Genomic DNA, 27,865 nt, shown 5'->3' with positions numbered 1-27,865 from the left:
AATATGTATCCCAATCATGAAAAGAATCATTTAAGTACGCACGTAGGTACTCATTAAAAACTCTATGGTTTCGTTCGACCGTTCCTACAGTTACATGATGGTATGGTGTAGAAAAGTTGTGATTAATATTTAATAAGCTGGTTAAATTTGCAATGATTTCATTTTTAAATTCAGTGCCTAAATCAGATTTAATGGATTTCATAGCACCATATGTTAAAATAAAGCTTTCGAATAGTGCTGACGCGATTGTTTTTGCACTTTTATCCGGCATTGATATTGTAACTAAGTATTTTGTCAGATCGCAAATTATGGTAAGTGCGAACTTATTACCATATCTCGATTCTGGAAATGGGCCTATTGTGTCAATTACAACAATATAGAAAGGTTTATTAGGAGTAGGAGTTAGAACAAGTTCTTCTTTATTTCCTATTTTGACTTTGTTCAAAAGAGATTTTTAGCATTTCCTAACATAACTAGCTATGTCTTTTGTCATGTTTTTACAGTAAAATTTGTTTCGTAATTTGGCATATAGTTTTTCGTTCCACAGTGACCTCCAGTGATGGGATCATTGTGATAAATTGCTAATACATTTGATTTTTGTTCCTGATCAGTGATTGTTTCAATTGGATCCATTAAAATAATTTTTTAAAATTGTAAAATCTTATTTCCTCTGTCTTTTAAATGTGTAATTGTAATGAATTTGAAAATTAAATCATTCTTTGGCCATTCTATTTTCGTAATATTAAGTTTTCCGGCTTCTGTTTCTAGCCTCGAAAGTAAAGTATCGAAATTCTTTATTTCGTTAGAAAATTCAAAATCAAGTAAAATTGTTCTTTTATGCTTTAAACAATTTTTTGTTTTTATCATGAGATATTTCTGTCTGATACGAGGAATTTTTTTTGAAAAGTTATGAGTGAATTTATCATAAACATTTAATGTTTGCATATTTTAACATAAGTCTATATTTTCGATAGAAGTACATTTATCTTTTTTCATGGCCCTAGTCTGAACTGCAAGTATATTTTTGGTTGATTCTTTTATTTCGCCAATGGTTATACGAGAAAGTTCATCAGCTCCTACATTTGATTTTCCCTTTATGTACTCTATTGTGAAATTGTATTCTGCCAACTCAAATCTGATACTAGAAAGTTTTGAAGATGGGTCTTTCACAGTAAATAAATAGACTAAATGCCTGTGATCTGACTTTACAATAGTGATTTCCATAAACGTATGGTCTGAATTGTTTAATGGCGAAATAAATCGCTAATAATTCCAACTCAATGATGGCTTTCTTTTGTTCTTCCTCATTAAAAGATTTTGACGCATAACATATGGGTAAATCGCTGCCTTGGTGTTCTTTGCTGAGTATTGCTCCACACCCCGTTTTAGATGCATCTACTGTAATGATAAACTGTTTGGAAAAATCTGGGTATTGTAATAGCTTTGGTGACATTAGGGATGCTCTTAATGCATCAAATGCTTTATCACATGCACTGTCCCAGTTAAATTCTACTCTTTTTCTGTTCAGTCTATTCAAAGGTGCTGCCAGAGATGCAAAGTTTGGAATAAAGCGTCTGTAGTAGTTAGCAAAAGCTACAAACCGTCTTACAGCGTCTTTGTCTGTTGGCTTAGTATAGTTACGAATTGCATCTATTTTTGAATCGTCTGGTGATATACCTTCAGCTGAGCATTTGTGTCCTAGGAATGTTACTTCCGGTCTTAGAAAATTACATTTATTTGGGTTGAGTTTATGGTTGAATGATCTACAAGTATTGAATACTTTAGACAAATTTTTAATGTGATGGGATTCGCTACAGCCAATGACTATAATGTCGTCTACATAAAGAAAAGCTACATTAGGTGGAATTCCTGAAAATGCGATGGTCATCATTCTTGAAAACGAGTTTGGTGCGATGTTCAAACCAAATGGCAATACCTTCCACCGATACGCTCCGCGATCAGTAGAAAACGAGGTTATATCGCATGAGTTTACGTGTAATGGTATTTGGTGAAATCCAGAAAAAAGGTCTAAGGTAGAGAAAAATTTGGCTCTGCCAAGATTGTCTAAAATATCATCGATTCGTGCTAATGGACTGTTGTGGTAGGAATAGCTTTCTTCGATTAAATCATTATTTAGTAATTTTGTAACCTGTTTGTTAATTTCTTCCCGCTGAGAATAGGGTAGACGATAATTCTTTATATACACTGGTTCGTTGTCAGTTAACCGCAATTTCTGCTCATAAAAATTTTTTAACGTCATCTTATCGTTGTCAAGCGCGAATATGTCGGCATTACTGTATGCATAAATCTAAAAGTTCAGATGGTGCATCTTTGGGAATTTGATTTTTTAAGATTGAAGTTATTTCATTAATTCGCTTCTCATCTGACTGTGTTTTGTCGATTACATATACGTGATAATTTGATAGATTTTCTGTCTTAATAGAATTTTTGTGTACGAATTGTACATCACTTGTGGTATTGATTAATTTTATGACTGGGTTATTGGGGTTGGTAATGCGTCTTGTGGTAAAAACGCCTTTTTGTATTTCTTGAGATTCAAAGAAAAGTGGAGTTGTTGAGTGACCTAAATCGAAAATTCGAAAAACTTCGCATCTTGTTGGTATAATACACATATCTCTTTCCGTTCCGTGTAGGATTGGCATAATGACTTTTTCTTTATTTGCCCAGAATGAGATGCTACCATTTGAATAATTTATTACACATTTGTTATAATGAAGAAAATCTTTTCCCAGTATACCGTCTGATGGGATATTGAAGTTATCGTTTACCACATGTAAGCTATTTTCGACTAGATTATTAGAAAAATTTAGGTCTATGTTTATTTTACCTAAGGTAGGAACTGAGTTTGATGTTACACCAGTGATATTAACTATATCGTCAGAATTAATTGCAATTTGCTTATTGAAGCTTGAAACTTTAATCAGAGAAATATCAGCTTGTGTATCTAGTAAAAATGTACATAATTTGTTAGATCCGGTTATATAAATTTCGACAAAATCCGAGTAATTTAGATTCAGACAGAAAACATTTTTAGTATTTATTCGCTTATCTCCTCGTCCCTCAGTGTTCGCTGCTGAGGGGCGCCAAGTTTAAAGAGCGAACGTTTGCATTATTTCCCGCATTTGAACTTCCGGCGTTAATATTGGTTCTGTTTTCTAACCTATTTTGACTGTTGCTAGTGTTACGCGAATTACTATTGTTTCTATTGTCGCTGTTTTGCCTGTAGTTGTTGTTTTGCCTATTTTGATTGTTATTATTGTATCTACCGTTATTATTGTTGTTGTACCTATTGAAATTATTATTGTTATTGAACCTATTGAAATTACTATTGTTGTTGTATCTATTATTGTTGTTGTAGTAGTTATTGCCTCTATTGTTCTTGCGAAAGTTGGTTTGATTGTTAAACCTTGATCGAAACGCTAATACCTGTCTTTCTGTAGCCTGATTGTTTTGTTCGACTATCATTTTTGCTACTACGTCTTTTGCGTCACTAAAAAAGATTGATGCCAGAATTGCTTTGACTAAGTCTGAGCGCGTATTTAGCCTACAAACGTTTACTGACTGTTCGACTGCCATCTCGTGCGCTTTGGCTTTTGATATGCCCTCAATAATTAGAGACCTCTCTAAAGCATCAGATAATTCCTCTACGCGTTTAGCAAACTCGGTTAAATTATTGTTTGTAACTTTTAGTGAAGCTAGTTTCCCTGCAACGACTTTTGAGTTGTCTGGCTTTATTCGACTTTTAAGCGCATCTTTAATTTCTTGGATAGATGTTATATTTGTCGGAATTGCTTCTCTTGCTTTCCCTTCGAGCTTCGATTTAACAAGTGAAATGAAAGTTGGCATAAGATCTAGATCTATACAGCCTTCTACTAGTTCGATTTTATCTATGAAGGAGTCTAGCGCTAAGGGGTCACCGTTATAGTTTTCCCTGAATAAGGGCGCCCACGACCCAATAAACTGTCTCTTTTGCCCTGGTGTAGCCATTATTGTTGGTTCTAGAAAATTAGAACGAGATTGGTTGGAATTTGAGGAAGTTGTTAAAAGCTCTACAGAATTGTTTGATGTAACGACTGGGTTATCGAAACCACAGAAATGAAATATTTTCAGTATGCGGTAAAGACCAACTTTGTTCGCCGATACGACTGTTGAGAGTTTCCGGCTTTGCTGAGTCAGAGAATTCTTCTTCTTCTTCAGAATCGATTTCGTATGCGTCGAAGGATTCTTTTTCTTCCCGATCAATATCTGATATAAAAATGATATCTTGGACTAAGTCGCTGTAGTTCGTTGGTACTTTAACTGTGCAGTTGAGTTTTGTAAAGCATTTAATTAATTCTTCCCTACAACGTGATCAACTTTTATTCACAGCAATTGGCCTTGGTCGGTTTTCAAAATGCCCATTTACCTCTACTAAAATGTTATTATATGCCTCAATTAAAGAATTTTTATATTCATCTAACTTCTCTTGACTTGTCGGTAAAGAACTACCTGTATGTAAAACGCGTTTTTTAATTTTAAAGAAATTTTCTCTCAATTCTTTGAACTTTGTTTCGAAATTTGACATTAGCAGAAGAAAAGCTCTTACACTTGCAGCTTTGTATGCTTGGATATTAACAAATTTTAATGAAAAAGAAGGTTGAAATGATTTTATAATCTAAATCGGATTATGAAAAAGTTGCCAGTTTGAGGTATGAATATGAACGAATTCGAATGAAAAAGAAATTTGGAATGGTTCTATAACCTAAATTGTTTGAGTTATGAATATGAACAATTTGAATGGAAGAGAGATTTCAAATGGTTTTGTAACCTAAATTATATTAACCTAAATTGAATTATTGCTGCAGGTTTCAGACATGAATTTGAACAAATTTAAATCGAATGGGAATTTGAAATGGTTTCATCACATAAGTTGAATGAGAGAAATGGCAAGTTTGTGATGTGAATGTGAAAAAAATTTTAATTGAAAAGAAATTTAAAATGATTTTATAATCTAATTTAAAACCGCTTTACTTGAACTGTGTATTGAATTTTGGCATAAATTTGTTAGGGTTATTTGAAGTTAGACTTGCTTGAAAGTGGATTGAATTGTATTCCAGATGAACCGTCAACTAAGTTTTGGGTTTGTAAAAATTTTGTTTTTGTACCGGGTGTGCTACCTTATACGGTATACAAGAGAGAAGACTGATCTATTTTTCCAATTTTCCAAAACAATATTAATTTTAAACGTGATATGTTTATTGTAATTTAGTATTTATTACAATATTATTTAACGTGACGGCCGCACCGTTGCACAAAAAAAATCATTAAATTTTACGTGCCGGCCGCACCGTTGCACTAAAAAAGCATTAATTTGAGTTTTTACGGAAGCACCGTTTTCAGCAAAAATATATATTCATTGTTTAACGTGTCGGCCGCACCGTTTCACAGCAAAATGTTAAGTAATTATGAAAATGTATTAAATGTTCATCATTTGATGTGTCGGCCGCACCGTTTCACAGCAAAATTTTATATCATTCGTTTTGGTTTTTTTTTTTTTTGGTATTTTAACGTATTTCAAACGTATCAAATTTTGTAAGAATTAGGTAATTTTTAAATGTATTAAATTTTTATAAAATGTATTTATGAATATGCATACGTTTTTCAAAAATGCTATATATTCACTTATTTGCTTTTAGCAACAATATATGTACATATTATATGCGTGTACCTATACACTTTATAAAAATTTCCATTTTTCCAATTATAGACTTTGCACATGTAGTTTATTGTGCATTACTGCAAATAATTTCGGGGTTATGTGTGGCACCAATTTCATTTTGCCCAGTTTGTGTCAACGGAAAAAAATTGTTTGTGATTTTTTTTTTGTAGGTTTTAGTAATATATGTTGAACGCAAAAAGAAAAACCTTCAAAATTCTATTCAAATTTGAAAGGATATGTAAATGTTTTATATAATTTCCAATATATTATGCGCACGTAACGAGTTTAATCGAAAAAACATTTTTTAATTTGAGTATGCATATAGTAAATATTAAAACCCATATGAAAGTAATTTATTGAATATATGGGGTATTCCATCCCATTTCCACCAATTTTAAACCCGACCCCTTTAGAATTGGCTGAAAGTTTTTCTTCTTTTTCTAGCTTACGAAAGACGTTTTTCAGAAGTTTTTCAAATTTTTTCATCCAACTCAAAAAAAGTTATGAATTTAAAAAACACCGTTTTTGTTTTTAAAATGCTATAACTTTTTAAAAAATTGACCGTTTGGGATCTTTTTTTTTTAACAAATTTGTTTTTAAATGTACTTTTCGGAAAAAATTCAAAAAAATGTCTCCCTTTTCTTTTTTTTTTCTCATAAAAAACTTCAATCAACTCTGTAATCATCCCCACTAATTCCGGAGTGGGCCGAGAATTTTTTTTTTTATTTAATTGAAAAAAAATATTTAAAACTTATTTTGAGTTGGAAACGGTGTTTTTTTCAAAATGCTATAACTTTTTCAAAAATTGACCGTTTGGGATCATTTTATTTTTTTTAATATGTTTTTAAATGTACTTTTCGGAAAAAATAAAAAAAATTTTTAATTTTTTTTTTCAATTAAATAAAAAAAAAAAATTCTCGGCCCACTCCGGGATTAGTTGGGATGATTGCAGAATTGATTGAAGTTTTTTATGAGAAAAAAAGGGCGAAATTCGAAAAATCTCGAAAAAATGAAAAGTTACAAAAAAAAAACTTTAAAAATGTTTTTGAATTTTTTCCGAAAAGTACATTTAAAAACAAATTTAAAAAAAAAAGATCCCAAACGGTCAATTATTGAAAAAGTTATAACATTTTGAACACAAAAACGGTGTTTTTTTAAAAATTCATAACTTTTTTTGAGTTGGATGAAAAAATTTGAAAAACTTCTGAAAAACGTCTTTCGTAAGCTAGAAAAAGAAGAAAGTTTTCAGCCAATTCTAAAGGGATCGAGTTCAAAATTGGTGGAAATGGGATGGAATACCCCATATATTCAATAAATTACTTTCATATGGGTTTTAATATTTACTATATGTATACTCAAATTAAAAAATGTTTTTTCGATTAAACGCGTTACGTGCGCATAATATACTAGAAATTATATAAAACATTTACATATCCTTTCAAATTTGAATAGAATTTTGAAGGTTTTTCTTTTTGCGTTCAACATATATTACTAAAATCTACAAAAAAAAAATTACCAAAAATTGTTTTCCCTTGACACAAACTGGGCAAAATGAAATTGGTGCCACACATAACCCCGAAATTATTTGCAGAAATGCACAATAAACTACATGTGCAAAGTCTATATTTGGACAAATGGTAATTTTTATAAAGTGTATAGGTACACGCATATAATATGTACATATATTGTTGCTAAAAGCAAATAAGTGAATATATAGCAAAAGGGCGAAATTCGAAAAATCTCGAAAAACGGAAAAATTACAACAAAGAAAAACTTCAAAAATTTGTTTGAATTTTTTCCGAAAAGTACATTTAAAAACAAATTTAAAAAAAAAAAAAGATCCCAAACGGTCAATTTTTGAAAAAGTTATAGCATTTTGAAAACAAAAACGGTGTTTTTTTTTAAATTCATAACTTTTTTTGAGTTGGATGAAAAAATTTGAAAAACTTCTGAAAAACGTCTTTCGTAAGCTAGAAAAGAAGAAAAACTTTCAGCCAATTCTAAAGGGGTCGGGTTCAAAATTGGTCGAAATGGGATGGAATACCCCATATATACTTATTTTGCCGCTACGTCTGCTGCCGTTGATGGTAGGTATTTGTCGCTGCTGTTGATGTTGATGCTGCCGCCGATATTCGTAGATTGAGCGTTGATGCTGCTGATGTTCGTTAGTGGTGGTGGTGGTGGAAAATGGCGAATATTATGCCGTTAACTAGTGGCGTGGGTTCATATGCCGTTATGGATTTACGCAAAAATTTTCTATTTTTACTTTATATTACCTCTGTTTCTTTTTATTTGTATGTTTTTGTTGATTTTATTATTTCATAGTTTTTGTATTACCTCTGTTTAAATTATTCGTAGAATTAGTTTCTTGTATTAAACATTTTCTTTTCTCCCAATACTTAGTTTTGCATTATTTCCAATTTATTTAATTGTAGGTTTAAGAACGTTTTTAATATTTAAAAGATTTTACATTATTTCCGTTTAATTTAGTCGCAGTTATGAGATTTATTTTATTATAATTTTCAATTCTTCTCACCCACTGCCACTTATAACATGGTGTTCAAAAATTCACACACACCACCACTTACCTTCACGGTCGCCATGTGGTGTCAGCTATTACCTGCCGCAACAAGTAAAGCTGAAGCTGCAATAATTGGGCCTTCCTGCCTTCGCCGTGGAGGGCGCCGCCTCCAAACCGATGCTATCTTGGTTAACTTACGCGAAAACGAGTAACTTGGCGGGAATCTCCGCCATTCCTTGCACAATTAAAAATGCACTTTTTTTTACGTATATATTTCACAGCAAAACTTTATTTAAAACAATAGTTTACCGAAACACGTCTGCTCGGGTTAAGTGTAAAATTCTTCTGTGTCTATCTATTGTATTTTTGACGTGGGCTGCAGTGCACTTGACATGCGCGTTGCCACTACCTGCGCCTGTCAAATGCACTTAAGCTCACGTCCCATAGACTATCTTATATTATTATTCTTACAGTTCCAATTAACATTACGATGTCCTAGGACTGGACGATATACTCCAGCTCCGCATTACATGATAGTAATCCATGGAGTACCCAATAGTCCAGTCCAATAAACGTCGTGTAGTGATTACAACCGTGCGGCCACCGTGGTGTGATGGTAGCGTGCTCCGCCTACCACACCGTATGCCCTGGGTTCACAACCCCGGCAAAGCAACATCAAAATTTTAGAAATAAGGTTTTTCAATTAGAAGACAATTTTTCTAAGCGGGGTCGCCCCTCGGCAGTGTTTAGCAAGCGCTCCGGGTGTATTTCTACCATGAAAAGCTCTCAGTGAAAACACATCTGCCTTGCAGATATCATTCGGAGTCGGCATAAAACATGTAGGTCCCGTCCGGCCAATTTGTAGGGAAAATCAAGAGGAGCACGACGCAAATTGGAAGAGAAGCTCGGCTTAGATCTCTTAGGAGGTTATCGCGCCTTACATTTATTTTTATTTTAATCACTACACGATGTTTATTGGACTGTGGGTGCTCCAAGGATTACTTTGATGTAATGCGGAGCTGGAGTATATGGTCCAGTCCTAGGACATCGCTATGTTAATTGGACCATATTTTATGTATGAATTGTGGTTAATTTTGGAGCACTCGGTTGGTTCGTAGCGAGTACTCCATACATGCATGCATGGAGTACTCCAGATTTTTGCAGGGGTATGGTTGGCAATCAATGATCGTATGTAACGATACTACACTTGATTTTATTGCATTTGAGGCAACGATATTTTCTCTTGGAGCTTTTCGTGGGTCATTTTATTCTTTAAAAATATATATTGATATTAATAATCCGACAGTATATTTCATCAAATAAACACAACTACTCAGCTTGGCCCGTATCGTGTTATACGATCTGTTATCGAATTCCATTTTTCGAATCGAAAATAGTACTGAAATGGTAATTGGGATTGAGGTAATACGTGAAATAATGGCTACAGTTACTGATTAGATGCATTATATATTATGATTTTTACAAAAACCCAGACAGATTCATATATATCGTTTGAGTGAAATTGGTTTTTCATCTGTGATCGTATAACACGATATGGGCCTTGGTTTGCGAGAAAAGATAACACGAAAATTCTTCACAACCAATGGGGCAGTTCGCACGAGCCTACTTACAGAAATTCAAAACTTGTTTGAACTACATTTATGACCAAACCAAAATGGGTTTAAAATCAAACTGCAAAATCTTTCATAAAAAAGAGTGTTTTGAGTTGGGTTTTGATATGGGATTGATTTTGTGGATTGAATTTAAAACTGTGAAAATTTTATACTCAGCGTGCATTGCACACAGAGTATATTTGACAACATAACGGTTGGTTGTACAGATATAAAGGAATCAAGATAGATATAGACTTCCATATATTAAAATCATCAGTATCGAAAAAAATTTGATTAAACCATGTCCGTCCGTCCGTCAATATTGAGATATCTTCACCTAATACGTGTATGGGCTTATCTGGACCCAGAATAGATTGGAAAAGAAAATGAGCGAAATCGGACGATAACCACGCCCACTCTTTTGATATCGAAAAATTTGAAAAATGGAAAAAATGAGATAATTCCAAAACACATACCGTTAACCTAATGAAATTTAGTAGGTGGAAGGGTTTTATAATGCAAAACAAAAATTCCACTTGTAATAAAATCAATTTTACAAATATTATTAATCATAAATCAAAAACCGTTAAACCTATAATAACTTATTTTGCAGAGAAAAATTTACGAAATCGGTTAAGGACCACGCCCACTTTTATATTAAAAATTTGTAAAGGGGTCGTGAACGAATAAAATAAGCTATATATCTGAAAAAAAGACCTTTTTATCAAAGATATTTCTTTTCCAAAGTGGAATTTTAACAAGAAATAGGAAAAAAACTAAAATTTTTGAAAATTGGCGTGGCACCGTTCCTTTATGACTAAAAACTGAAACTGTTTCGTGAGCCAGAACTCGAAGAAAAATTAACATATCGTAATAAAATTGGGTAAACATATTTCCCTATAGCAGGAAATATTTCTAGTAAAAAAGGACGGGATTGGTGAAAGACCAGGGCCTCTTTCACATAAAAGAAGTTTAAAAGGTGTAGAAAAATTATTTATCTGAAATGAACTGTACAATTGAAGCTCGAGCTGAGTATATAACGTTCGGTTACACCCGAACTTAGACACCCTTACTTGTTTAATTTAAAATCGTCGGAATTCGAAGTGTCAAATAACATAAAAAAATACCAATCAGCTGATTCCCGGCTGTCACCTGTATGGTTGCGCTATGATAGAGAGGCAGTTCCACTTCTTCTCTGCCATTGTCTCATTTGTCATAAACTGTGTTTTTGACATTTCCTTTAAAACAGCGTTAAGGGCCCATTACTGATACTTAGCATAGACTTGACTTGACTTGGCGTAAACTTGGCAACTTATCCACGATTATCTATACTCCACTTAGCGCATACAATCGGGCATCATAATCAATAAATGTCAATTAGTATGACAAAATGTTAAAATGAAATGGAAACAAACAAATGGTATCTCAAAATGTAAACGTCACTTAGAACTTACATAGAAAATCAAAATTCAACAGACTTCTAAGTCAGGTTAAGTGTTGCTAAGTTTTGAGTAATCAGTAACATGCAATGTTAATTTAACAGAACTGTAAGTGACAGGTCTCAAGTCAAGTCTAAGCTGAGTATCAGTAATGGGCCCTTTAACATACCCTAAAAAAATAAGCGTCCCAAAAACTATACTTCACTTCGTTTGTCAACGTCGTCGCGTCAAGTTCGTTTTTCCCCACAACTCAACCACGTGCTATAAAAGGACGCTATTCATGCGGTAGAGAATAAAATGGCGGATAGTGCGGGAATCGAAATAACAAAAAATTTAATTAAAAACCTAAAAATGTATCGTACTTGGAGCAAACTATTAAATCAGAATATATCTAAATATATAATAACCTCAATTACGCAGAAATCTACGCAATGGTTCTGGCCTTAGTGTATTACCTGTGTGTTGGTGGAGCAATTGTACAGCAATTTAAAGACAGCAAACTTCTGAATATATAATCTGGTGTTATGGATTAACACCAATGGAGGGATAACCTGGTGTTTTACTTAAGATTAAGCTTTAGCCATTAAACTAATAATCAAAAAAAAAAAAAACAACTATACTGTGTTTTTTTTTTTTACATTTATATGGACTGCTAAACGTCAAACTTTAAATCAGGGATGCACCTTAACGTTAAGCTAATCGTTTATCAAAAAATTTCCACCGTTTCCGTTGAAACACTTCGAAATATTATCGATAAAGAAATTATCAAGATAAATTGTCTCTCGTTTTTAACCGAAACGAAAAGCTTTCGTTAGCGTTAAAAACGTTAACAGAAACGTGATACTTTATGTTTGAATTGTGCTGGCAATGCTATAGCCATGGTGAAGCCGTAAGGTGGCAACAACGAGCGCACATACACACACAAACTCTATGTAATTTGTTTGTGTAATTCGTTGGTGGTAATGTCAAAAATACTCTGAGAAATGTTCGTACTGTCAAAATTCATGAGAAAAGTTGCAATCAGCTTGGATAATGCTTTCACCTTTAATGACTCCGCCATCAATCAGCTTTGCCAGCATAGTTTGAAATTAATAATCAACATAAACGATTTGATTTCGTTTTGATATGGCAGAAAACGAAACGAAATCATTTCGTTAATTTGACGATCTTAACGTTAATAAACGAAACGAAATGACTTCGTTTCGTTTATTAACGTTGATTATCGTAACGAAATGATATCGTTTCGTTGGTTAAGCATGCCTGCTTTAAATACACCTCTGAAATTGCTGCGCATACTTAGTACTACTAAATTTCTATACGCTTTACACTCAGATGTGACTGAAGTGTGTGTCTATGTTTCACCTCTACACTAATTCTATGTATCACCTCTTAAAATGGTGCATGTCCACAATTCATCGCAACTGATTCAGCTATATGTTATACACTATGGCCATCAGAGGATTGCTTCTCCGCTTTTCGGTGCACCCTGTGCTGTAGCTAGTTGTTTAACCACTGCCGCTAGATGAGTCTCCTAAGCATTATCTAAGCAAGGATAAGCGTTTTTGTTACGCGCAAACGTAAACGTATACGGATGTAAAAAAAAAACACGGCTATTAATATGTGTTGATTATGTAAGGAATAGAAACAGCTCCTATGTAAGACTTAGGGTCGCTTTACGTCAACATTCAACAAGCTATTCTGTGCAGGTCTTGAATCCAACGTCGGTTCAAGAACATACTTCTAGTGCATCTGCAATATAACAAGTACTGGGAGCTTGGCAAACATATATCATAGTTTCTCTTCAAGCTGCATGAGCTTGTCACTGAGAGTGATAGTACTAAGCCGAGCTGCTCAGCGCCGTACTTTTAATTTGACCGGTGTAATAGATTAGATAAAGGAAGATCCTTATTTTCTGACTATAATAGTATATATCTATTTGAGCTTAATTCGAGCTTTAGACATCTGAAACGATTATACGTTAAATTTTGCAAGTTTTATCATGCAAGATTAAACCCCGAAACGCAGAAGATTTAAGTTAAATCTTCAAACAATACAGTGTTTCAGGTATGGCAACCTATAATTCATATGTCATCTAATATTTTTACAGGAAAATATTTTAGGATAGAAGCAGTTTTTAAATTCGTAGATGACAGATGTTTTTTGTTTTTTATACTCAGCTGAGCAGAGCTCACAGAGTATATTAACTTTGTTCGCATAACGGTACCCCGTAACGGCATAAACTAATCGAGATAGATATAGACTTCTATATATCATAATGATCTGGGCGAAAAAAGAAATTCATTTAGCCATGTCCGTCCGTCCGTCCGTCTGTCCGTAAACACGATTTCTTGAGTAAATGTTGCGGTATCTTAATGACATTTGGTATGTAGGTTCCTGGGCACTCATCTCTATTAAAAATGAACGAAATCGGACTACAAACACGCCCACTTTTTCGATATCGAAAATTTCGAAAAACCGAAAAATTGCGATAATTCATTACCAAAGACGCATAACGCGATGAAACTTGGTAGGTGGGTTGACCTTTTGACGCAGAATAGAAAACTAGTAAAATTTTGGACAATGGGCGTGGCACCGCCCACTTCTAAAATAAGGTAATTTAAAAGTTTTGCAAGCTGTAATTTGGCAGTCGTTGAAGATATCGTAATGAAATTTGGCAGGAACGTTACTCCTATTACTATATGCGTGACAAATAAAAATTAGCAAAATTGGATGACGAACACGCCCACTTAAAAAAAAAAAACTATTTAAGTCAAATTTTAACAAAAAATTGAATATCTGGACAGTATATAGGCAAATTATGTCAAAATTCAACTCCAGCAATGATATGGTGCAACAAAATACAAAAATAAAAGAAAATTTCAAAATGGGCGTGGCTCCGCCCTTTTTCATTTAATTTGTCTAGAATACTTTTAATGCCATAAGTTGAACAAATCCCCAATCCTTTTGAAATTTGGTACGGGCATAGATGCTATGATGATAACTGTTTTCTGTGAAAATAGACGAAATCGGTTGAAGCCACGTCCAGTTTTTATACACAGTCGACCGTCTGTCCTTCCGCTCGGCCGTTAACACGATAACTTGAGAAAAAATCGATATATCTTTACTAAACTTAGTTCACGTACTTAGGTATCTGACCTCACTTTTTCTGGTCGAAATCAGACTATGACCACGCCCACTTTTTCGATATCGAAAATTACGAAAAATGAAAAAATGCCATAATTCTATACCAAATACGAAAAAAGGGATGAAACATGGTAATTGGATTGTTTTATTGATGCAAAATATAACTTTAGAGAATACTTTGTAAAATGGGTGTGACACCTGCCATATTAAGTAGAAGAAAATGAAAAAGTTCTGCAGGGCGAAATCAAAAGCCCTTGGAATCATGGCAGGAATACTGTTCGTGGCATTAGATATATAAATAAATTAGCGCTACCCGACAGATGATGTTCTGGGTCACCCTGGTCCACATTTTGGCCGATATCTCGAAAACGCCTTCACATATACAACTAAGGCCACTCCTTTTTAAAACCATCACTAATACCTTTCATTTGATACCCATATCGTACAAACACATTACAGAGTCACCCCTGGTCCACCTTTATGGCGATATCTCGAAAAGGCGTCCACCTATAGAACTAAGGCCCACTTGGCAGTTTTGTAAACTTTTTGAATGCATAAAACATACATTTTATATTCAACTTTTGACGCTGAATACAGGATAAGATCGAAAGGATATTACTTGTGTTAATGGTGCGTTTCCTGAGAGTTGTACTCGTATATTTGATCTAGAAAACTTGGAATATTTTCCAGATATACTTCATTTCCTATACCTAGAGAATTGCTCCTATGTGTTTAATTCGAAAATGTTTTTTTTTTTGAGACTGTAAAACTTTACAAAAACTTCTACTGTGCATTGGGTCCCTCTTTATAGCATATTGTTACGAATTTAGGGTATATTCCGTTTATTTGAAACCTTCTGCTATCGTTCGAATCGTTAAACTGTTCAATAAATCACTCTAATATTCAGTATTGCAAACTGGTCTTTATTTAGATTACTTTGGGAGTAGCACTTCACAATTATAGTTCACAACCAATAGCGTGTTTAAATCATAACTGATTAGTTATTCCTCAGCTTGCGCTGCTTTTATACTCTCTGTTGGCTCGTCAGCATAATTCTCCAAAGATCTAGACGTTTCACCTTCTAGAATCTCCTGCTTGGTCACCAGCTATATACATGCATATTTGTAGTTTATGCGTTTGTCATAGTCATATGTGTGTGAATGCGCGAGTAACTACTTCGGCTGCCATGTGTTTGTGAGTTATCTCTTCGTTGCCTTGTATGTATGGATGTGTGTAAATGATGATTGATTTGTTCATGTACACAAGAGTGGCAGCTTGCTTTATTGTTGTTGTGCCTTTATACTATTATGTATAGCTTTGTAGATTCTATCTCACTACCTTTTATCACTTCTTTCACTTTCTTTTGTGTTTTTTGATTATTTTTTTATTATCGAAATCAATTTATTAAAAGGTCAGCCTTAATGTTTGAACGTAGATCTGATATAGACTTTTGAGGATAGCAAGTTTCGCAGCTTCAATAGCGTTATACGGATTTTCGTCAATGTTCGACGCTCTGCTCATAGGTTTCTAATTTAACCGTACCCTACCTTTCATATCTGCTAGAAACTTAAACTTGACTTGATCAAAGATCGCAATATTTAGAAAGTTCGAAAGAAATTCGGAATCTTGAGATCTTTGCATTCTTATTTTAACTGGAAATCTCCGCTTTGCTTAGGATGGAGATATTAGGAAAATTCGAAAGCTGGCGATTAACTTTTAAATAACTTTTTGTTGCTTTAGACGCTTGGAACTCAAACTATAGTTCAGGATCCTGTGACAATATAACCTGAGCGAAAGAATGGCGAAGTTCTCAATATATCGCCAACTTAGACTTCGCCAGGCGTAGGAGTCTCAATAAGTTTAAACTCTAGTTAAATTTGACTACAGTTGAACCCTGACACTTCGGCCGCTTAAGCTTAGATAAGTAGCAAAATTATACGTATGTTATCGAACAAAGGGACAAGGTTGAACTCTACTTAGGTTAGGTTAGGTTGAACTGGCCGGTCAATAAAGACCTCACATAGACTGAATATTTCCATAGTGTTACCAGAATTTGTTTGACGACCAACCGGAAGAACCCCAATCAGGTGCCAGGAATAACTCCGACCTCTTGGCAAATACTAGCAGTTTTCTAGGAACCAGCTTAATTGCTGCCTCGAGATCTGGCAAATCTGCCCCCCTAATAGCTGGAGCCTTGAAGGACATGAACACAGAACGTGCTCAACCGTTTCTTCCTGCAAGAATTTCACTAGTATGTATTAGCCACACTCGATTGTAGTAAAATTATTCAGCCTACACGATGTAACATCGATCAATGTGAACAGGCTGATGTTTTTTTGCATCTGTTGAGGTTTTGCGGAGTGGTATCGATGTTGATGGTCCTCTGCCGAATATAGATCTGGTACGTTCCGGTAACAAGCACCATTAAGGTACTAGCCCGATCATTTACAGAACGATTTAATATAAACACATTGAATGTGCTAGGCCATCTGCCATTCCTAAGGCAGGGACGCATTCCGAATCGGTCTAGTTAATCTACCGGGCCGATGGCAACATAAAAAATCCTCAGTGGTGGAAAATATCGAGTGAGAAATATGCTCACATCTAACATATTATCTAATGGCGATCTGGTAACCGACACTAAGAGCGTACTTGAGTTATGATATTGTAAAATATTGAAGAAGTAATTGAAGAATTACCCAGTCCAAAGTACTGTTGAAAAGTTCCGTCTTATTTCTCTGTTACAGCCCTCTAAACCTTTACGATCAGATATGAAGCTGAAGTAGGTTTTGGCTTTAAACTGCCATCTCTGCCTTGATTAGAATCAGATCGTTGAGAATTGTCTGTAAGTCCGACCCTCTTTCGCTGGGATAAGGTAGGGCGCATTGGGACTATTGTCAGAGACCTGAAGCAGACTGATCCCGAGTACGAGTGGATTGCAGGATCGCTTTTCGCATGGTTTGTGTAGACCATACTCATGTTCCAATATGACAATATTTTTCATAAGAATTAATAACTCTTTCCTTTTTCGGATAGCGGGTTTTGTTTTCCATCGTCAGGTACCTGGGTATCGGACTCATCACACCCCTCACTAATTAGCAAAGCAGATAAGTATATACTGTTTTGAAATCTTATGTCATCCAACGTAGCTGGAATCTAAAGTTTTTGACGCATTTTGATCTCACGATGATTCGTAACGCTCTCAGCGGTTTGCTGCACACGTACGCTACCTTTCTATGTATACAGATGCCTTATATTCGAGGCGGTGCGGCACTCCTCATTGTATCATTTGTTTTTTTCGGATCAAGCCTACAAAGTAAGCAGCGGCGGTACATATTAAGTAAAAAGTGTGTCAGCAGATTCGGCTCATAATGAGTGAGAAGTGTGAGTATAGCGCAAGAGCACAGAAATTATCAGTTGTCTGTTCTACGAGTATGAGCAGCTTCTCGGTACTTTCCTTGTATCTTTGTGCGTATTTTTTTGCACTACAGAGGCTGGTCTGAGCCGAAATTGATTTTATAGTGTGCGCACATGCAGAACATTGGAGTTATGTATTCATTGCACACCTTGCCGCATATTTAGCACTTCTTGTAGAGAGATAATGTTTACTTTGTATTCACGAAGGTATCAGCCGACATAAATAAGTCTGTAAAATCGAGGTACATTCCCTCAAATCATAGTCTTTAACCCTTTCGATCCGACTTTTGTAGAGTGTATATGGAAACATAATTTTTCAATATTTAAAGTTGAAATAGGTCAGTAAATATGTGGTAGCATGATGATCACGGTATTTTTTGTCTACAATGATATTTAAGGGCGGGACTTATGAGTCCCATTAGGGTTTTATAATGGGACATATATGTCCCATACGTATTTATTACGCATGTATGCATAACATTTTTTTAAACAATAAAAGTACTATTTATGTAGTTTTTTATTAAATTTAGTATAAAAAAGTAAAATATTTCATTTTGTACATAAGTTCATACATAGCATTTCAAAATTATATGCAAAGAGCAGAAAATATTTTATGAATGAGCAGAAGCGAAACAGTTTTTACAAAAAGCCAAATTAAAAGTTTTGCAAATAGTTTTCGTACTTTTCTCAAATTTCCTCTGGGCACATGAGGCACATCGACGTCTCGTAGTTCCTTAGATCGGCAAATGTTCGTCAACGTTTTTCTTATTCCTCAAGCTGTTTGATCGCCTTCCCTGCCGACGAGATCTTTGCGAGCGGTGGCCTTTCTACCATTTGCAACAAAGGACTCAGCAAGTTGTACTATAAAGTCTATAAAGGAAGTTTTTTTGGATGCACCTCCGAGTGAATAACCCACGCTTTCTCAGCACCCATCATTACAACGCGATAAAAAACTTTCTTCCACCATTTGGTTGACCTGCGATCAATATAAATGCGATTTCAAAAACGCATCCAATCACTATATCAACTTCACCAGCATCTGTACAAGGTATTCTTTGCCGCTTAGCCTTTGATTTACGCATTATATCTATCCTTTCATTTGTGCACTGTGCAATATATTGTGACAAACTTTTTGGAAAGATTTTACGATATATATTAGATGGTGTTGCAAGGCATGACATGCTCTCTGTGAGTTTGCAATTACGGCTATTGGTGACCAATTTTCTTGGTAGGAAAGAGGCACTAGGAGACCTCCAAATAATAACTTCGGGACTAGTGACATTAGGTACAACTGCTGTCTCATGTTGATCATTACGGTTAACATCCTCACCCGAGTAGCCTTGTTCTGAGTCACCTGAATAAACTTCAATGTCACTGTTACCTTCTAAGGGATCGTAAAGGCTATCGCTTCCACTACTAAAATCAGTACCTGATTACTACTAAAATGTATTACTAAAATCGTTCTGGTCGTCTTCCAGAATATTTGCGATTTCATTTTCACTTAGTTTTGTTGCCATTTAAAGTTCCTAAAAGAAATTAACATTAAACATATATAGGGTCGAAAACTACCTACTGGGACATTAATGTCCCATCAAAAAATACTGCAGGGACATAAGCGTCCCAAAGTAAATAAATATCCAAAATCTTTGAAAATAAACAACATAAATATATATTTTGTAACTTCCCGTAATAATATGCCGGTTCCGAATAAACGATTTTGAACAATTATTTTAAGCACAAGAACACAACTAGCACGAGTTTCTTTGAGAACTGTCGACAAATTAATGAGAAAAATAAAAAAATCGCATAATAACGTGCATGTTTATAATGGTAAAATATAAATTACCCCATAAACTAATGTTTGGGACTTTTTTGCGCCAATTTAAATAACTTATTAGAGATTTAGGAACTTACAAACTTTTCGTGGGACAATAGTGTCCCTGGAGGGTCGAAAGGGTTAAGACGTTTGCCAGGTTGTCATCAGAAGAGGGAGTTACCATCCGAGGCTTGCATTTGCATTGTGCCAGAAATTTTTAAGAGACGGTCCCAAACTTTGTTCATTCCCAGAAGACGGGAGCGCAAATTATGTACACATTTATATAACGAGATCCTCCATAGCCGGGCCTCGAGTCATTTCAGCAAACGTTGGGCGTACACCACGTCTTGCAGGGTAGCAAGATCTTTCTGACCGAAAGTGGATGAGGTCTGGTGAAAAAATTGGGTTCACTAAAGCTCACCTATCAATGGTCACGTACGTCTCAATATACTGGAAACTCCATCCTACTGCAGCTGTATGGAGGATGATGAGGTGGAATCACCAAATCACTTTATGCTTCATTGCTCCGCTTTTCCCAGAACTAGGCGAAAGTATTTCGGTCGCGACTAGCCTGGATCTCCCGAGGATTTATCAAAAGTTGAGATCGGTATCAATCGGAGCTTTATCGTTGCTACCCAACGATTCTCTAAGTAGCTCTATCTACGTTACTGTTATTTTATTGCATGTGGTATCACAACGGACCTTCATGTTGTCCAAGTGATCTCCCCTTATTAGGGCAGCTACCACCTAACCTAACCTAACCTATAACGAGCTAATTGCTCCAAGACAAAATTTCGTCAGCAGCCACACCTCTTGGTGCAATCCGTGAAGAGCGCTGAATCAGACAACAGGCATAGCCCAAGCGAAATTTCCTGTTTATTTCGCAGGCTTCCAACGGCATCTCATTTCCCATTACGTAATATAAAAGAAATAGTTAGCATTAACGTAGGCCTACATACATTCATTCCACTCACCTAAGCCCCGTTCATAATCATCAGAATTATATCCAAAATATAAAAGTGATCCACTTATTTCTGACTTCGAACTCACGGCCGCCGTTTCTTGCTTAAGCGCTTCAGTACGACATTTTTCACTGCTTTTCCAATGGCACAAAGTTGCCGCACCGTTTGTAATTTTATTATTTTCTATAGAAATTCTATCAAATGTCCGCAAATAATTTTCTGTATTTAAAAAGAAACTCGTCTGAGGGTTCATTTTATGCTCAAAATCACTGTTATATTTCACAAACATTTGAATACAATTTTTTGCACAATTTTTTTTTTTTTGAATTAATTTTTATGAAAACCATTGATTATTTATTTTTACATTTATTGTATGTAAATACCTTGGCTTATGATAATTTAATTTTATTATTATCACCATCTTCGCTTAATAAAATCTGTTTGGCAAGATTATTTTGGAAATTGGTTATGAATAAGTGCTCTGGCTAGGTTAATACAAAATATTTATTAGCCAAACTTGTATACGTGGAAGTAGTAAAACAATTACTGTGATGTACATATCATAAGAGAGTTTTTGTGATAATGTCTCACATACACGTGCGCAAGCACATACATACATACAACGGCATAAAACAAATTTTGTGGGTGTTAACCATTGAAGCTACTAAAATAGGGGTGAAAGTTGTAAGTTTACCTTGCACTCTACATCGGGTCAATTGGATTTCAATAATGGAATGTTTGAAATATTTTACCTCAGAAACAGGATTCGGGAAGTGTAAACTTTTTGGTCACTGCAAGTTGTATATTGCAAATGTGATATGAGCGTGATTTGAGAACAAGGTAAACATTTAGTGAGTGCACATAAATCAAATTAGAGCAACGAATAAAGAGAATTTGAAAGATAAAGAAATAAGGACGTGAGTACGAAGTACACGTGAAGATCGTTGCGTAAAAATGCAGGTAGACGTCTAGGAAACTCAAGTTTTTAAGTGAACTAAAGCTCGCCCAGGGGATGAAGCTAGTCCACGACAGAGAAACAAATAATTTCGGTCTTTTGAGAAGAGCTTGCATTGGCTTCTTATCAGTAATTGTTTATTATTGATGGTGAATTATTATCGCCGAGTTTTCGATTTGTTATCAGCTTGCTATCGATTTGTTATCAGCTTTTCATAGTCTTCTTATGGGTTTCTTGTTATATGTTGATCGATATGTCACACGTGTGTGAACATTTATCGGTATATGTTTCATAACAACAAAACATTACGATAACAATTTGATAACAAATCTATAAGTTTCCGGAAACAAATTGATATACTTGTGATAACATATCAATACCAATAACTTTTGATAACCAATCTATGACATTTCGATAACTTGCATCCGTTTAAACGGTTATGGCCGTCCAACAAGGAGTGCCAGTCGCTTCTTCGCTTTGCTAACTGGCGCCAATTGGTCACACCAAGGGAATTTGAAACGTTTTGCACCTGGTTCTTCCAGCGGAGTGGAGGCCGCCCTCTTCCTCCGCTTCGATAGGCGGGTTCCGTTAAAAAAAATAAGCGGAGCGTCATTTTTCATTCGCATAACATGACCTTGCCAGCGTAGCCGCTGCATTTTAGTTCGCTGGACTATGTTGACGTCTTTGTAAAACTAGTACAGGTCATCATTAAATCTTGTTCGGTAATCGCCGTCACCAACGCGTAAAGGTTCGTGAATCCTTCGAAGAACTTTCCTCCCAGAGCCGCTTAATGTAATGTTGTCATAACCCATATAGCAGGACGGGTGACTTGTAGAGCATGATTTTCGTTAGCGAGGGAGGACTTTACTTTTCATTTACCTACCTAGACCAAAGTGGCATTTAGCAAGACTCCTTCGATAGATATCAGAGCTGAAGTTGTTGTTTGTGTTAATGCTGGTTCCCAAATAAACGAAGTCTTTTACTATTTAGAAACTATGGCTGTCAACATAAGCGAGGTTGCCAAGACACAAATGCGCTGACTCTTTGCTCGATGAAAGAAGGTACTTTATTTTGTCCTCATTCACCATCAAACCAATATTAACTGCTTCTTTTTTCAGCTTGGAATAAAAAGAACTTACGGCGCGGGTGTTGAGGCCCATGATATCAATGTCATCAGCGTACGCCAGCAATTGCACGCTTTGATAACACTCCCATTAAATATTGGTAGAAAACCGACAACATATCCATAACAATTTGACAACATATCGATACCTTTTTGTTGATAAATCGATAACTGTTCGATAACAAACTGATAACACGTCGACTAAAAATGGGACTTTATTTAATTTAATTTAGTTTTTTTACTTTAATTTATTTAATCTTATTTTATTTAATTTTTTTTTTTATTTTTATTAATTATTTTATTTCACTATATTGTTTTTTTTGTTTTATTTCAACTTATTTTATTTTGTATAATTTTATTTTATATTATTAATTTTATTTTATTTTACTTTATTTTATTTTGCTTGGTTATACTATACCTTATTTCAATTTAATCTAGTCCATTTTATTACTTTGTTTTATATAATTTATTTTATTTTATTTTATTTTATTCTTTTGAATTTTATTTTAATTAGTTTTTTTCTTTGCTTGCACTTTATTATTTCATATAAATCTTACCAAATAATGTATAAAGGGGTTACAAACAACAAAACCCTGAAAAGAATGAAACTTAGACCTGAATACCTCGCAATGTGTTTTGTTTTTGTAAACACTCTGTGTATTGTATCTCTGACGTTTTATTGCCAACAAACCAGCAACGCATACATCTCTTCCTCCACATTCATCAAAATTGTGTATGTAAATCCTCACAGATTTAATTTATATGTATGAAGGTGACGTGCATTGTTTACTATATAGTTTGGCAGCTTAAATAGAGCTTATGTTGCGAATAGAGTGGAAGGCAGTGGACTAGGCAGTCGAATGTCGTAGAATGAAGGAATTTATGTTCGGAGTTTTTTCAAAATTTGCCCGAAATCCTGAGTCATGTAAAAAATGTAGTTACGTTTTGCTCCTTTTTTAGCAGGAGATTTTCATTTTAAAAATGTAATATATAAAGCAATGTTCCTTCTACTACTCATTTTATCTATGGAGCTTCATATGCACTTTATAAAAACGTGCTTTTTATTTTTACGAACTTATTCCTCAATGAAAATAAATGAAACACATATTAATGTAAGCATTGATCATATTTCTTACTTCTTAAATGTTCTTATTAAATATTATAAATATGTTAAAAGTAGCAGGACTAAAATCATATTGACAAATCTGATATGTCAAACTAATTTTAAATAATAAAAATGATTTCATAAATTGCATGCATTTTAAACATATGCATTATATTTTAAATTTTCTCTAACTATTCGTTTTTGCTGACTAAATTTTGCTTATGCATAACTTTCTTTGGCTATATAAGATAACAATTCCAGGGGCCGTTTTCACCATCTTCGGTGAACGCTAACAAACACTTTATTTGAAAGTAATTCGGTAATTAAGGGTTACTTTAAAATAACGGACGTTAAAAGTTCCGCTGTTACATGAGGAAAAATGAAATACAACTATTTTTATAACATGAAGATAGATAGAAAATTTATTGGGGATTGCACTGCGACCGTTGATCTATTGTGCCCTCATCAGATTGCGTCGCGTTCCAGGAGGATAAATTCCACCGTCTCTCCCGATCGATCACGAAATCGACATGAAAACAAAATTATGTTTTTTATTTAGTTGAACGGCGATAGAAATTCTTATATTTTTCAAGAAATCCAGGAAACTTCAAGAAGAACCCAAAGTTTTTAATTATTTGTGTTTTATTTTGACGTTGGCGGTGCGTTGCTTATAAATTGAAGCAATTAAAGCGCGTGTGTTCAAAGTCAGATGTAGACGCAACGCAGGTGCCAAAACGACTCAAAGGTCACCTTAAGCTTAGTTGCTTCATTTGTTATTTATCATTATTAATTAAAAATGTTGGATCTCGTAAGAAGATAAACTTAGGCAATATACACAAACATAGTTTCGTAGACGCGTACAAAATATGGAAAGCAGCTACGATTTTCTACGCCTCAAGATTTCTTATGATGTACCTAATACGCGTCTATGAAGATGCGCCTCGTTTGCATCTTCCCTTAGATTATTTTCAAAGAAAAAATGCTTTGTTTTTTAAACTTTGCTAATATTCACATTCATGTCTACTAGCATGGCTGTCGCTTCCATACTACTATTTCATTATTTAAAAAAAATTAGTTCTGAAAAATGCAACCTTATCACATGCGTTCTCAAACACGGTTGCCACACCATGTTTTCATTTAGGACCAAAATGCATCGAAAAAAGACCGGATCTCAAAAAAAAGGACCAAATTTTAGGTTTTTTATTGGTACACAAACTGTTGGGATGTTTCAATGGTTTAATATATAAAATTTTAACAAGTAGAAACTTGGTTTTAATTCAAACTGCACAAGCAAAAATAAAGTGTACCTTTAGGTATTATATGTTCACATTTCTAGGATTAGTCTATGTCTTTCACCAACCAAACGTTGTGAACCTAGTTTTGCTTGATTTCAATGGAATAAAATGCATAGCGCAGTTAGGTTTTATTAAAGCACGGTTAAAAAATTGGCGTTGTGGCAAACTCAGTAAATCGTAAATAAAAGTAAGCAGTGGTGTTAATGCTATTTTTATAGATGTTTACTTTTTCCCTAACAGTTTAAACTTCATACCGAGCCTAGATTCAGTAAGTGTGAGTTGGAACTCAGACTAAAATTCAAGCGTCTTAAAAGTTTCAACTGTGTAATAACTGAAGACTGATCGAAATATCTAACCACTAAAATTAATGACAATGTGTTTGCCCGAACATTCAACACTTCCCTTTTTAATGCCTTGCCTAAATTATCTACCGGGTGGAATGTCATTGTTCTGCTACAGATCAGATAGAGCAATTTTCGTGGAGAGAATTCCATTGAAGTGTAAATGGGTTAGTATTTCAATTATTTTATACGATGTTTAATGATTAAGTTGAAACACGACTTTTCCAGTCTTTAGGTTTACCGGAAGTGCTGGCCACCATATTTATTTTCAAGGTTGCCCTCTATTTTCATATCGATAGTTTTACAATATTTACAATATTGTTGCTTAACTTCTAATAACTTAAGCTACATGTACATAATGGGTTTACAGAAGTAAATTGAAAATTATGTGTGGGTAACAGATATGCCGAAAATTTTATTAGCCGTATTTTGAATTTTTGTTTCAGTGAAAAAGAAATAAAAGTACCAAATCCGTGCCGAACAAGAACCAAAATTGAGAAAAAGGGACCAGCGGACCATATGGGGTTCAAAAGGGCAATTTTTTGTCCAAATGGTCTGAGGTGGCAACCGTGTTCTCAAATGCAAGCTTCCACATCAAATACATACACATACCCTGCAAAAATCGTTGGATCATGTGGGCCACTGGAGTACATACCATTATACTCCACTGTAATGCAGCAATGGACCAACTCATGTTTCTACACGAACATATTGTAAGCCGATCATTGCTCGTTTTTAACGATTGTAATCACTACACGATGTTTATTGGACTGTGGGTACTCCATGGATTACTCTGATATAATGCGGAACGCGAGTATGTGGTCCAGCCTAGGACATCGCAATGTTAATTGGACCATATTTTTTGTATGAATTGTGGTTAATTTTGGAGCACTCGCTTGGTCCGTAGCGATTATCCATACATGCATGCATGGAGTACTCGCAATTTTTGCAGGGTATAAGTACTTCGACATTACGAAATACATTGTCGCGTTGTAAGCCAAAGTATTTTTGCATAAAACCTTTTTGACCACCACAATACCACAGATTAAGTGTAAAATTTCACAAAAATAATAAATTTTTTCGAAAAATCACACCGAATAACTGCAGTCCTTGTTTACGAATTTAGAAACAATGAGAATGGCAAACACGAACGAGTATGAAATATAATGTCAAAACGTATATGCAAATGGTTGTATTTCAATGCACGAAAATGCTTTAAAATCGCATGAAATTGTTAAATTAAAGTTAAAAAAAAAATGTTAAAAACTTTAATATAAATAAAAAGCTTCTTTTAATAACAACAAATACGCCTTATATATTCTATTTATACATCAATTGGTAAGGTTTATCTCACTTTAAAATTTAAGCTAAATAATCTAAAGTTTTTTTTTTGAAATTGAGTCGAGAACTGTGCGTGTGAATGTGCGAATTTCACCGATCAGCTGTTAGTTCCGCTACTTGGTAGACGTACTTGCCTTGAGTCGCTGTATGATTTCGCTCATATCAACTCTACCACGTACCTAGTTCTCATATTTCGCTACAGCGTAGTGACGAGTACCTTCTCTACGCACACTACGTCTACGCTTATATATTCTCTAGTACTCCATATAACATACTAATACCACACACTACGCCTGCATTTCCATTCAACTATATCCCCTATAAAGCATACCACATACATGCCGTGAGGAAAGATGTTCACATCGAGAAAAGCGAAAAGGGAAAAAGTTGGGGATGGGAAAGTAGAAGTAAAAGAAGAGAGAGAGATGAAGGAAAAGGACAGGTTGGATAATTCCGGTGATCTAGGGTGCTATCCATGTCATGAAAGGAGCTAATGAAACATATATCTGACATCCATGTCTGTGAAATCACGCGAAATACCCTTCAAGTCGTTTAAAAGACTCATACTACACTGGAGAAGGTTGCCAGAAAACTGCGCTCAGAATTGTAATGAAATGGTAAAAAGGCAGCTTCTAGAGAATTATCACAAACCTGGACCCCCTGACAGACAACTGTTTGATTCAAGTCCTCCCCAAAGGGGCATAAAAGGATATCTCCGTAAGAGCTATGATGCGATTCAGCATTTTATAGCTCAGCCGTGTAATCTGGAGAAGCACAACGAGACCCTCAGCCTTACCAGCGCAGACTCGGCAAACTGCTTTGCTGAGTCACATCCGTTATCAGAGTCAAATAACCAAACATGCAAAAGAGGAAATCAAACTTCCTGGGGAGGCGCGAGTCATTCTGGCTCTACTTCGACCTGGAACAGGTTGAACTCATTTGTCCAGACTCCGGTGTTCCTGATATGTATCGAGATATGACACATGACACCAACCATCCTTTTAATTGTTATGTGGAACCAATGCCTCTAACAGAAGCTTCGTTATGCTACAACCCGTTTGAGGCTGGACTCAA

The 27,865-nt window shown here is 34.8% G+C and overlaps 1 protein-coding gene across 3 annotated transcripts in view; it reads right to left on the bottom strand.

The window, feature by feature from the left end:
* Nucleotides 1–27,865, bottom strand: part of PHDP (Putative homeodomain protein) — a 113,612-nt gene that overhangs the window by 54,159 nt on the left and 31,588 nt on the right. The window contains exon 1 of one of the 3 annotated variants that reach the window (XM_067772339.1): nucleotides 20,644–21,058. The exons of the other annotated variants lie outside the window; for them this stretch is intronic. Coding sequence (XP_067628440.1) covers nucleotides 20,644–20,920 — 277 coding nt within the window. The 5' untranslated portion in view covers nucleotides 20,921–21,058. Of the gene's footprint in view, nucleotides 1–20,643; nucleotides 21,059–27,865 lie in introns of those variants that run through there. 3 annotated transcript variants of the gene reach the window in all.

Source organism: Eurosta solidaginis, chromosome 3, assembly GCF_040869045.1.
Source record: "Eurosta solidaginis isolate ZX-2024a chromosome 3, ASM4086904v1, whole genome shotgun sequence".
NCBI lineage: Eukaryota > Metazoa > Arthropoda > Insecta > Diptera > Tephritidae > Eurosta > Eurosta solidaginis.
The sequence above is the reverse complement of the archived record's forward strand: the minus strand, read 5'-3'. Positions and strand labels throughout refer to the sequence as shown.